Raw genomic sequence first — 12852 nt, 5'->3', positions numbered from 1 at the left:
GCTGGAGAAGGATATCATGTTTGGTAAAGTGGAGGGTCAGAAAAAAAGAGGAAGACCCCTAGTGAGAAGGATTGGCCAAGTGGCAGCATCGATGGACTCAAGCTTGGCAACAGTAGTGTGGTTGGCCCAGGATCGGGCAGTGTTTCATTCTGCTGTGTATAAGATTGCTATGGGTTGGTACCAACTCGATGGCACCTAACAACAACATGAGTCAGAATGGACTCTATAGCACTTCAAAACAGCAACCTAAAAACACCAGCAATAACAGAAACAACAGCATGTGATTGTAGCATGTTTAAAGAAAACCACACAATTTGAAGCATCATTGTAATTGGGTAGTAATGTCTGTTCTGACTGGAACACATTAGACAGGAAGTAAGTAGCGTGCTATCCCTATAGGCTTAGTAAGCTGGGCTTGTTTTTGTTGTTGTTGTGAAGTGCCATTGAGATGGTTCCAACCCATAGCAACCCTATATAGGGTTTCCTAGGAGCAGCTGGTGAGCTTGCACTACCGACCTTGCAGTTCAAGCGGCTTTGCAGTCCAACCCACAGCACCACACCAAGACTCCAAGCTGGGCTTTGGAAATTTTTTATGTTGTTACAGCTCACTGCAGAGCTATTTTTATAAAAAATAGAAAGTTTCTGCTGAAACACGGCACAAAAATTGTATAGACGGTTATTGCAGTGCCATTTGGTGTGGTCTGCAACCCCTGAACATCCTATTGACCATCCTGATTGCATTGGAACACAGTTCCATTTAATTCACCCAAGTTTGACTATGTAAATTCTATACTATAAACCGAATAGTAATTTTCAGTTCTGTTTGAGTTGGGCTGGGGGAGTGTGTTTCATTGAACTGGGGATTTATCTTTTTATTTCACACTAATTAGATCCATATAATATGTAAAATCTAAAAAACGCAGCATTTTTTGACTACTAGAGCAGCTCGCAGAACTTTCACTCTTACGAATGTGCATCCCTGTCTTGCCAGAAGCAAGCATAGTTTGAGAATACAGAACTTTTCAAACGCAAATACAGCCACTCAGCACTCAGCCCTAGCTTTCTAACCCCTGGAAAGACACGTAGTTATCACAACTCTGTAGTCAAACTTGTAGAAGTTAAAATGGGCTTTTATAAACACCATGGTCAGGAAGGATGAATCCTGTAGGGTTAATGACTAGAAGCAATCCTTGAGTGGCACAAACAATTAATCGCTTGTTTAACCAAACAGGTAACCAAAAAGTTGGCAGTTTGAATGAGGACTTTGAGCTGGTTCAAAATAATTCAGTCATGGCTGATGGAATAGACAGACACATTGCATGCAGCCAGATCTTTTGGGTGTAGGATTTTGACCCAAATAGGAAACAGGCTGTGGTACCCTGCTCAAACATGGTGGCCACCCATGCCACTTTGAATATGTATCAGCTGCCATCTTTGAGTGATGCACTGCTATCTGTTTCTTACTTGGGTCGGAATCCCATTGAGAAAGCATGAGAAAACTGGTTGCTATGCAACATGTATGCTCCACTGACAGTGACTCAACTATTTTGAACCTTTCAAAGCCCTGGTCTGTACACACTCAAAGGTATCTTGGAAGAAAAGCTTGGCAGTCTGCATCGAAACCCTGTGGGTTGTAGTTCTACTCTGTACACATCGGGTCACCTAATTTGGAACCAACTCAATATACATTAAGACTTGGAGCTTTAATAACTGGATGGGGGCAGTGGTGGCTCAATGGTGGAATTCTTACTTCCATGCAGGGTCCTCAGCCAGTGTACTTCATGTGCAGCCTCCACCCTGTCTGTCAGTGGAGGCTGCAGGTTGCTATGATACTGAGCAGCTTTCAGCAGAGCTTCTAGACCACAACAGACTAGGAAGAAAATCCTGGTGATCTACTTCTGAAAGTCAATCATTTGAAAACCCTGTCCACAACTCATCATGGGGATGGCACAGGATCAGGCAGGATTTTGTTTCACTGTGCATGGGGCTGACTTGATAGCAACTAAAAACAACAACAAATGACTGGATAGTATGAGTCTGCTTATTGCCAAGAATGTGAGCGTACGTGTCAAGGACTGAAACTTTGGCTCAGGGTAAGCAGCAAAGAAAGCGTCCCTTACAGCAGGCCGGCCATTCACCTGGCAACTTCTAGCACTAGAGTGTCTCTGAGGCCCAAGTCTAGTTCTTCCTTCTCAGCAAGTGAGGGAACTACCAAGGTACAGCCATACTCAACCACAACACCCTTGGGAAAGAACTAGTCTGAGGGTGGTGCTAGGGCAGGTTGGTAGGGAAGGGATTGCAGCAGGTGAGGAAGGAAATCATTCTGTCCTGGAATAAGATTCTGTGTTTGATGTTTTGAAGAACAGCACCTCCTCCTGTCATTTAAGTAACACTTTATAGAGTGCTTCCAGATGTATGATTTTATTTGATCTCTAAGCAACTCTGAAGTAGATGGAAAAGATATTATTATCCCCCCTTTGTAGATAAAGAGCACAGAAAAATAGAGCCATTCAGTTATGGATCATGTGCTACTTGGATAGCTTGTGATTTTAAATCATGCTTTTCTAAAATAAGCTTATCACTGTTATTTGAAAGCTCTTACCATTTTCTCGGTTCCACTGAATTTGTTGCAAGTCGTTCCTTCTGTAGTTTACTTTTATCGATTGTCATTTGTAGATTTGTTCAACTGGGCCAAAGTCAACATAAACAATACAAGAGCAGCCAGCAGCACTGTTGCGCGTCCTCAGATGGAATTATAAAACTGTAAGTACTGAGTCAGAACTTAAAAAAAAAGAATCTTTGTGTCAATTAAGAAAAATATCAAATGTTGCCACCACATTAGTGTAAGCACTAGAGATCTCTTCATGGTACATTGCCATTGTTGTGAAGTGCTTGTGAGTCAGTTCTGACTTATAGCAACCCGATACAGGGTTTCTGAGGAGTGACTGGTGAGTTTGAACCACCAACCTTGTGGTTCAGACTGACCTTATGGTCCAGTGTGTTATCCTACCGTGCCACACTAGGACTCTTCCTGCACAGTTGTTGGTCGACAGTTAAGAAGTTGTTACAATAGTCCAGGCAAGGAACAATGCCTTAGAGTAGTGACTATCAACACTGTGAACGTTAAAAACGGGGTAGATTTGAGACACATTTACAAAGTAAAATAGACAGAATTGGTTAAAATATTGTAGTACAACTTATAACAAGAGAACTCTCATGAAATGAATATGGCATACAAAGTAAAATAAAAAACAGTTTCCCTTATTTTCTTCAGCATTGTGTCTACTCTAATCTGTAACTGGATTTCCAGTGATTACTTTCATAATCTTTTTTTTTTAATGTTTAATTTTTGATTTGCTGAACCCTAGGCCAGGTGAAAATCACGTGGATCTAGAATTTAAAAAAACACCCTTTTCTACTTAATTAGTAAAGAATCTAACATGAGTGTGTTTTTACATCACGTCTTCAGCAGGATAACAAAGAGCTTGGTAGGCTCTGCTTTATGTTGCTATGGAAACTGCCCAAGAGTTTTTTTGTGTGTGAATGCTTTAAATTGGAACTCTGCAACCAGGTTCTTAAAATGTCAACTATTCATTTTTAGATTACTAAAGCTATGCCACAACCAAGAGAAATCCGTTTTATATGAGATTCTTGAAATTCTCATCTTGTTATGTTTTAGGTTCTAATATATTTAACAATGGTAATAAGTTTATTTTAAGCTCTTATACATATGCAAGGAGCTCTGGTGGCATACTGGGCTAAGTGTTGGGCTGCTAACTACTAGGTCACCAGTTCGAATCCACCAGGTGCTCCATGGAAGAAAGATGCTGCTGACTGCTCCTGTAAAGATCGTTGTTGTTGTTGTTAAGTACCGTGGAGTCGGTTCCAACTCATAGTGACCCTGCACAGGGCTTCCGAGGCTGTAAATCTGTACAGGAGCAGCAAGCCTCATCTTTCTCCCACGGAACCACTGGTAGTTTCGAACTGCTGACCTTGAGGTTAGCAGCCCGACTTGTAACCACTACACTACCACAGCCTCGGAAGCCCTATGGAGTGGTTCTACCCTGTCGATAGGGTTGCAGTGAGTTGAAATTGGCTTGATGGCCGTGGGTTTGGCTTCGGGTTTTTTAGGCATACATATCAGTGCTCATCTCGGATAGTTTATAGTCTACCCAATTTTTCTTAGAATTTTGAGGCAAAATCAGTTTTCTTTTTCTAAATATGAGGTATATAAAATAACAAATGTAAAATTAAAAAAAGACAATGGTTAAACTGGCAAGGAGCCAATAGAGCAAAGACTCCCTGAAGGGGGTTACAGAAACCTGGGTGGGAGTGCTAGATACTTTTACTCAAGGTCTTGCAGGACACTTCATAGACGTGATACACGCAGCCCTGTGTTCAGTGTGAACAAGGCCCTCCCTTTGACTCATACTACTTCCTGAGTGTAAGGATGTCGACCGGGGAGGAATGACATCAGCCAGTCTGTGATGGCACTTGTCTGTGTACTTTGTTGTTATTGTTGTTGTTAGGTGCTGCTGAGTCGATTTAGACTCATAGGGACTCTGTATGACAGAATAGAAATGCCCTGTGGTGTTTTCTAGACTAGTGTTTTTGGTAGCAAATCACCAAGTCTTTCTCCCATGAAGCGTCTGGGTGGGTTCAAACCATCCACCTACTGGGTAGCAGCCAAGCACTTAACCACTGTACCACCAGGACTCCTTCTATGTACCTTAAGCAGTACGAGGAGATTTCAAAAAAAACAAAAAAACGTGTGGGAAAAGTAGAATTAAAAGATAATAGAATTTTTCCATGAACTTTTTAAAGTCCCATCCTATTAACTCAATTCTCACAGTAGCCCTAGGCCTTGATATTCTGTAATATGGAGGAGCAACTGAAGCACAGAGAAGTTAAGTAATTTGCTCAAGTCACACAGCTGGCAAGTGGAGAAGGCAGGATTCAAACCAAGATAGATCGGCTCCAGGGTCCATGCTCTCTATCACTAGACTGTTAATCCCCCACATTACCAGATGCTTCTCTAGCCACTATGGTAAAAAAAACAAAACTGGGTTCATTAACAGCCCTCACTTTGGCCCTCTGACATGAACTGGATTTATAGACACCTCTGTATTCAGGCTTAATGTTGCTGCTCTGTTGATCTTGAATTTTTTCCTTCTATTAATATTTAAAGAGAGTATGCTGTTGTTAAGGAGCACTGGTAGCAGAGTGGGTTAGAATAGGGCTGCTAACCACAAGGTCACTAGTTCAAATCTACGAACTGCTCTGTAGGAAAAGATGAGGCTTTCTATTCCAGTAAAGAGTTCAGCCTCGGAAACCCTATACAGGGACACTATGAGTTGGCACCAACTCCATGGCACATAACCACTACCATGTTGTTGTTAGGTACTATTCAGTTGGTTCTGACTCATAACAACCCTGTTTATAACAGAATGAAACATTGCTTGGTCCAAGGAGAGTATACCTGAATGCTTTCCCCAGTGTTCAACCCATTGACGCTTTTGTTGTTGTTGTTGTTAGGTGCCATTGAGTTGGTACCGTCCCATAGCGACCCTATGCACAACAGAATGAAACACTGCCCGATCCTGGGCCAACCTCACTACTGTTGCCACGTTTGAGTCCATTGATGCTGTCACTTTGCCAATCCATCTCGCTGGGGGGGGTCTTCATCTTTTTCTCTGATCCTCCGCCTTACCAAATATGATATCTTTCTTTAGCCTCCTGGGCAAGCATCCTATGCCCGGCTGGTTTGCTGATATGGTATAGAGACTGCTTAGCCATCATCAGAACAGTGCTCTTGATGTAGGAGAAACACTGCACTGAGAATCACAGGTCTGCAGTTTAAGCCCACTGCTTCTTCTTAGAAATCCTATACAGAGTTACTCTGAGTTGGAACTGACTCAAAGGCACCTAACAACCACCACAACAGCAACTAGGTTGTAATCTAGAGAGCAGCCCACTTTTGTTTCTCCTGCCACCCCCAGATCAGTACCTTAAATAGAGTGCACAGTAAATATTTGTTGAAATGTGCTGAACCATGCCTCCCTGCACCCCTACCCCATTATTTCAGGGTTTCTCTACAAGGCTCCCTGAGCATCCCAGAAGCCCAACTCACCTAGACCCCTGAGGGGTTTCAGCCAGCTTGTGGGAGCACTTTTGCTGTTTCTCTGCCCCTATCCTAGAACACGTGAGTCGTTCTGCCCCTACTTGGTTTCCTGCTATTAAGCCCTCTGCCCTGTCTTTTTTCTTTGTTTCCCTACTGCCTTCTAAAAGAATAAAGTGAGTATACTAGCTTTCCAGCATTTTCTTCTTTATCCTACCCTACCATTTCCACTCGCACCCAGGACCAAATCCAGGATGAGAAGACCAGAGTGGAAGGATTTGTGTGCTGGCTGGGCAGGGTGCTGGGGGGCCAAGCAGTGATTCATTGTATCTGAGCAGGACCAGCATGTCCTTGTTTGAGGCTTAGCCTTCTACTAGTTCTCTGGGCATTATAACTGAGCAACAAATGCCAATCAGTGGTGGGGTAAAAAGAACATAAACACAGACATTATCAGTGTCTGTAATTCTGTGGCTCACCTATTCCAGGAATATGTCTCAGGCGTTTAAAAACCGCCTCTAAGAAATGATTCAAAATAGAATACTTCATTTGGATAAATACTTTTTAACTTTGGTTTATTCCAATGAAGGAGCCACTGCAAAGTGTTGTTAAGTGCCATCAAGTCAGTTCTGACTCATAGCAAACCCCCAAAAGGGTTTCTGAGGAGCAACTGGTAGGTTTGAACTGCCAACCTTGTGGTTAGCAGTCCAGTGTTCATCCTCAAGTGCCACACCAGGCTCCACTGAAATGGAGTGTAATGTAATGTAATACAAGATAAATAAGTTTGTTTACTGTTTGGGGACCAGGCGGAATTTGTTAATCACAATAAGCTTATTTATCACAATAAGCGATATTTATTGATCTTAGAATGAAGGGCCCTCCCTACTGGCTTCTTGTTGTTGTTGCTAAGTACCGTCGAGTCGGTTCCGACCCATAGTGACCCTGTATAGGGTTTCTGAGGAGCAGCTGGTGAGCTTGAACCACCAACCTTGCAGTTCAAACGGCTTTGCAGTCTGGCGCATTAACCCACAGTGCCACATCAGGACTCCTATGGGCTTCTACTAGGGGAAAAATCATTAAACCAAACCAGTTTCCATCAAGCCAGTTCCAAATCATGGCAACCCTGTATGTGTCAAAAGTAGAACTACGCTCCACAGAGTTTTCAATGACTGATTTTTTTTTTTTTTCTCCCCAAGTAGATTGCCAGACTTTTCTCCCTAGGTACTTCTGGATGGACGTTTTTGTTAGCATGTGAACAAGTTAGCTGTGCACATTACCCAGGGACTCCTGCTAGGGAAAGTATTTCACAAATCAGAGAAGGATGTTCTTACACAGTTAAAGCACTTTTCCACCCTGATGAGAAGGCATAACTACATTTACTTTTCATGATATAATTTTCAATATGCCCGTCAACCCTTCCTCTCCCCAGTGATTGAATCTAGTCCTCTGTAGATAATGGTCTCATCTCTGTGCTGTGGGCTAGATACGTGTGTTTTACTTTGATGGGTAGCTCTTGTTATCTTTTCTAAACACCCGGAGTCCAGTCTTTAAAGGCTTAAGGATTAGAGTAGTCAGGAGGCAGTGATCAATGATAAATCAGTGAATGCCCTCCACAGGCAGACAATAAGTGATAACAACTCGTCAGCCCTCAGCCCAAGGAAACTGGGATGTGACCTCTTCCCTTGCCAAGGAAATTACCGTCTGGTCTGTCTCCCACTTTCTTTCTGCCCTGGTTTTTCCTGTTTCTCTTTTCTCTTTCTGATGATTACTTTGTATCCCTCCCCTCTACTTCTTTACTTTTCTTTCCTCTCTGTTTCGCTCTTCTTCTCTCAGCTCTTTTCTCCATCTACTCCAGGGTTTGTTTTTTTAAAAAAAAAACTCTTCAGCTAAGACAGAAGAGATGATTTATTGTATATGTGTTAAATTCAGCCACAGTTGAGACCAGAGCTAGTCCAGAATGTCATAGGTCCAGGACAAAGGATCAAAATGGACTGAGTTGGTACAGCAAGGTGGATGTCAGGTGTTCACAGTGTTTGTCGAATGGTGATGGAAGTTCTAGATCCACTGCCTGAAGTTCTAGATAGTAGCACATAGTCAACTTGGACCAGTGTCGTGGCCTCTGGCATTCCATATTCCTGCTGCTGTGGCTTCTGTGGGTGTACACGCTAGTATATTCTTGGACCTCTGCTTCATCTTTCTTGTTTTGCGCTTTAACCTGTACATTCTTTTCTTCCTCCACTTGGGTCTAATGGCTCGGAGGTTTCTAATAAGATGGCGCTAAGGCCAAAAGAGCTCTTCAGGGTATTCTTAACTCTTGAAAAAAATTTCAAAATACAATAATCACTCTCAAACACAAATCCCCTTCATGTGTTTTGCTGTTGTTGTTGTTGTTAGGTGCCGTAGAGTCAGTACCGACTTATATACAACAGAACGAAACACTGCCCAGTCCTGTGCCAACCTCAAGATTGTTGCTACGCTTGAGCCCATTGCTGCTGCCCTGTGCCAATCCATCTTGTTGGGGCTATTCCTGTTTTTCACTGATGCTCCACTTTACAAAGCTTGATGCCATTCTCCAGGGACAGGTTCATCCTGATATATGTATGAAGTGTGAGAGATGAAGTCTAACCATCCTGGCTTCTAAGGAGCATTCTGGCTGTTCTTCTTCCAACACAGATGTGGTTTGCTCTTCTAGCAGTCCAGGGTCTTTTTAATATTCTCCTTCAACACACTATAACTCAAATACATCACTTCTTCTACAGTCTTTTTTATTCGTTATCCAACTTTCAGATGCATGTGAGGTTATTAAAAATGTCATGGCTTGGGTCATGTGCACCTTAGCCCTCAAACTGAAATCTTTACTCTTGAACACTGTAAAGAGGCCTTGTGCAGCAGATTTTTGCCTAATGCAATATGTTGTTTGATTTCTTGACTGCTGCTTCCATTAGTGTTGACGGTGAATCCAAGCAAAATGAAGTCTTTGTCAACTTCAATCTTTTTTCCGTTAATATGGATGTTATTTATTGGTCCAATGGTGAGGAGTTTTGTTTTCTTTACATTACGTTGCAACTCATACCGAAGGCAATGGTCTTTGATCTTCATCAGTAAGTATTTAAGTCCTCTTTGCTTTCAGCAAGCAAGGTTGTATCATCTACATATCTCAGGTTGTTAATGAGTCTTCCTCTAATCCTGATGCCATGTTTTACTTCATCTAATCCAGCTTCTTGAACAACAACAACAATCCAGCTTCTTGAATTATTTGCTTAGCATACAGATTGACTAAGTATGGTGTTTTTCAGGCTGCAATTATTGACCCATTAATGGGTTGCGAAGTTAATTTAGCAGATTTCAAACAATGAAATGCAGTGGAACTGAACTTGATAGAATAGAAAGCAGCAGTGTACCACACATAGGCTGCCAAGTATGACTTTGTGAATCTGTGGTTACTTTGCATCAGTATAGTATGCGTGTCCTAGTTTGCCATTCAAAGTGTGTTTCTCAGTGTGGGTTACAGTCACTGTCAGGATGCATTAGAATGCACCTTTTCTGAAACCACCTGTGTGGTACTGTAGGGTAAGCACTGGACCTCAGGGTCAATTTGAACCGCACTTTAAAACAACAATAACATTCTTGGCATCTAGGCACTTGGTAAATATTTGGGGAATAAATGAAAGTCTGTGTGAATGATTCATGTTGGAAAGATTAGAAAAAGAGAAGAGGTCATGAAAATAAAAGAGAATACTTTTGTGGTACAAGGGGACTTCAACAAGTTCATGGAAAGATGGAATGAAAAGATAATGGATTTTTTTTCCACAAACATTTTGAAGTCCCCTAGAATACTCTTAATACTTAACAGTGAATTGGGAACTGGAGTGAGCATGTGAGGGAGGTAAAAAAATGGAAAAGACCATAAAACATTCTCTTTTTGAATTGTATCTGTTGTGCTTTGTTAAAGGAGCTTAATTTATTGCAATAAGGTGACTTTGTTGAAACTTTGGGGGCCAGATAGCTATCATACAAACATTGCTTTGGCTTGCATGGGATAATAACTGGAAACGTAATTGTAGGCACTCATATTACTAGTTTAAGATATTTAAACTGATAGTGATAATCTTTTTATTTAGTGTATTGACTTCACTGTTTTATTTTGTTGTTGTTGTGAACTGTTAAGTCAGTTCTGACTCATAGTGAACCTGTATATGTTTCTGAGAGAGGCTAGTGGATTTGAACTACTGTCCTTGTGGTTAGCAGTCTAGTGCTTATACTAACTGCAAACTTGCCATTTATGGGTACTTCTACAGGTACACATGAGGTCTAAGTACACCTTAATAAGCCTCCCCCCAGGAATATAGCTCTTTTGTAAGGCAGTGTGTTCTGTACTCCGAATGTCAGTAACCAACAGACAGTTGGTGAATGCAGTCCACTGTGGATAAGGGATGGCCACTGCCTGTAAGCTTTACTAGCTTGTGGGGTGGCTGAAAAGTGGTCAGTGATTGCAGCAGGTAGTATGGTGTGGCTGTGTGAGCAAAGGAGAAGACTGAGGGAGAGCAGAGCCCTGGGCAGGTTTAGGCTTTGGCTGAGTTTAAAGAAAAGATAGCGTTATCTGGCTGAAGAAAGCCAAGGGGCATAGAGTAGAGTCTCTAGACCACACATCTCTTTTGGAGACCTCTAAGTAATTCTTTGTGTCCAGTGCAAGGGCAGATATCCCTGGGTGGTACAAATGATTAACATGCACATAAGCTTACCAAATGCTTAGAGGCTAGAGTCTACCAAGCTACCTCAGAAGAAAGGCCTAGCAAAGTACTTCTGGGGAAAAACCAGCCATTTAAGATCCTATGAAACTCAGTTTTATTCTGACACATAAGGAGTCATGGTGAGTCAGAATCAACTAAGGCTACTGGTAATGCAAAGGGATCATCAACAAGGAAACGAGAGACACAGCCCAATAGGACAAGACCAGGAGGAACTTTACATGCTGTGCGAGGGACCATGACCCTTATTCTGAATGCTTTGTTTTAATCAGAGGAGTGATAGGCTTACATTTGCATTTTAGAAAGGTCACTCTGTAAATAGCATGGAGAATGGATTAGAGGCAGGGAGATAAACAACATGTCTGTTGGAAACATCAGGACAAGAAAGTGACTAGAGTCAGCTTATTGGCAGTTGAAACAGAGAAGAGGATAATTCACAAAGTACAGATCCATAGGGCTTTGTAAGATGTGGGGATGGATCGGTTGTGAGGGACATGTGAAGGCCAGGAGTTCTCTGGTTTGGTTGGCTAAACCTGATGGCGAGTCACCAGCGTAGGAAATACAGGACTAACAGCATGGTTTAGGGCTAAGGTGGTGAGTTTTGTGACAAAAAAAACAAAAAACAAAAAACAACAGGACATCTGAATGATGTGTCTAAGACTCAAGAGGATTTTAGATTCAAGGGACTTCATAAGTTAGTTTTTCCTACTGTTATAAGTGAAATGTCTTAACTTCCGCTAAGAATGTCCAAGTTAAATCTGTTTTTATGTGTTCATTAAAAAAAATTAAATGGTCTGATTAAAGGGTGGGGAAATGTTTCAATTGCTGATAGAGTTTAAGTATTGATTTTAAATGTATTTTAGCCCATGAAACTCCGTCTTAGTGTTTCCATAAGCAAGCAAAGTTAATCCTTGGGGAGCAGATTTAGGTATCTGATATGCCCATGTGAGGGGTATTATTCATTGCTTTTCTTAGTGTAGGATCAGAGCCAGAGTAAGTTATGTGAGGATCCTTTGCATTGATAATTTCTGGTGTCCCTCCTCTGCTACATGACACGTGAGTTATATATGTTGTTGTTTTTAGGTATTGTAGCTTCGGTTCAGACTCATAGTAACCCTGTGTATAATGGAATGAAATACTGCCCAGTCCTGTAGCATCTTCACAATTGTTATGTTTGAGTTTATTGTTTCCAATACTGTGTCAGTCCATTTTGTCGAGGGTCTTCCTATTTTACACTGACCCTCTGCTTTACCAAGTACAAAGATGTCTTTTTCCAGGGATTGGTCTTCCTGATACCCATCTCCAAGGTATGTGAGACCAAGTCTCACCATCCTGGCTTCTAAGGGGTGTTTATGGTACTTTCAATATTCCTCACCAACACCACGATTAAAATGCATCATTCTTTGGTCTTCCTTATTCATTATCCACCTTTCACTTGTTACGTATATGTGGTGGTGGTTGTTGTTTGGTGCCATCGAGTCGGTTTCGACTCAAAGTGACATTATACACAGCAGAATGAACACTGCTCCTCCTGCACCATCCTCAGTTGCTGCTCCACTTGATTCCATTGTTGCTGCTACTGGGCCACTCCCTCTCTTTGGGGGTCTCCCTGTTTTTTGCTGTCACTCCACTTTACCAGCATGATGTCCTTCTCCAGGGACTGGTCCCTCCTGATAAAATATCCAAAGTATGAGCAACAAAGTCTAGCCTTTTTGACTTTAAGGAAAATTCTGATTGTACTTCTTCCAGCACGGATTTGCTTGTTCTTCTGGCAGTCCATAGTACCTTTAATACTCTTCTCCAGCACCAAAACTCAAATGCACCAATTCTTCTATGGTCTTCCTTATTCATTGTCCAACTTTCACATGTATATGAGGTTTTAAAAATACCATGGATGAAACAAAGTATAAGATTTGTTGAATGTAAAACTGATGATCTACCCTGTAAACTTATACTCAATTCATACACCTCAACCAAGAAGCAGTTGTT

The 12852-nt window shown here is 41.7% G+C and overlaps 1 protein-coding gene across 1 annotated transcript in view; it reads left to right on the top strand.

The window, feature by feature from the left end:
• The window catches only part of FIG4 (FIG4 homolog, SAC1 lipid phosphatase domain containing (S. cerevisiae)), a 130090-nt gene that overhangs the window by 92849 nt on the left and 24389 nt on the right, over window positions 1-12852 (top strand). Inside the window, exon 22 of the mRNA XM_006839936.1 lies at window positions 2677-2763. Within this exon, the coding sequence (XP_006839999.1) occupies window positions 2677-2763 (87 nt within the window). The remainder of the gene's footprint in view (window positions 1-2676; window positions 2764-12852) is intronic.

Source organism: Chrysochloris asiatica, unplaced genomic scaffold (assembly GCF_000296735.1).
Source record: "Chrysochloris asiatica unplaced genomic scaffold, ChrAsi1.0 scaffold00027, whole genome shotgun sequence".
Taxonomy (NCBI): domain Eukaryota; kingdom Metazoa; phylum Chordata; class Mammalia; order Afrosoricida; family Chrysochloridae; genus Chrysochloris; species Chrysochloris asiatica.
Note: the sequence above shows the minus strand (reverse complement) of the source record. Positions and strands in the feature narration are given on the sequence as shown.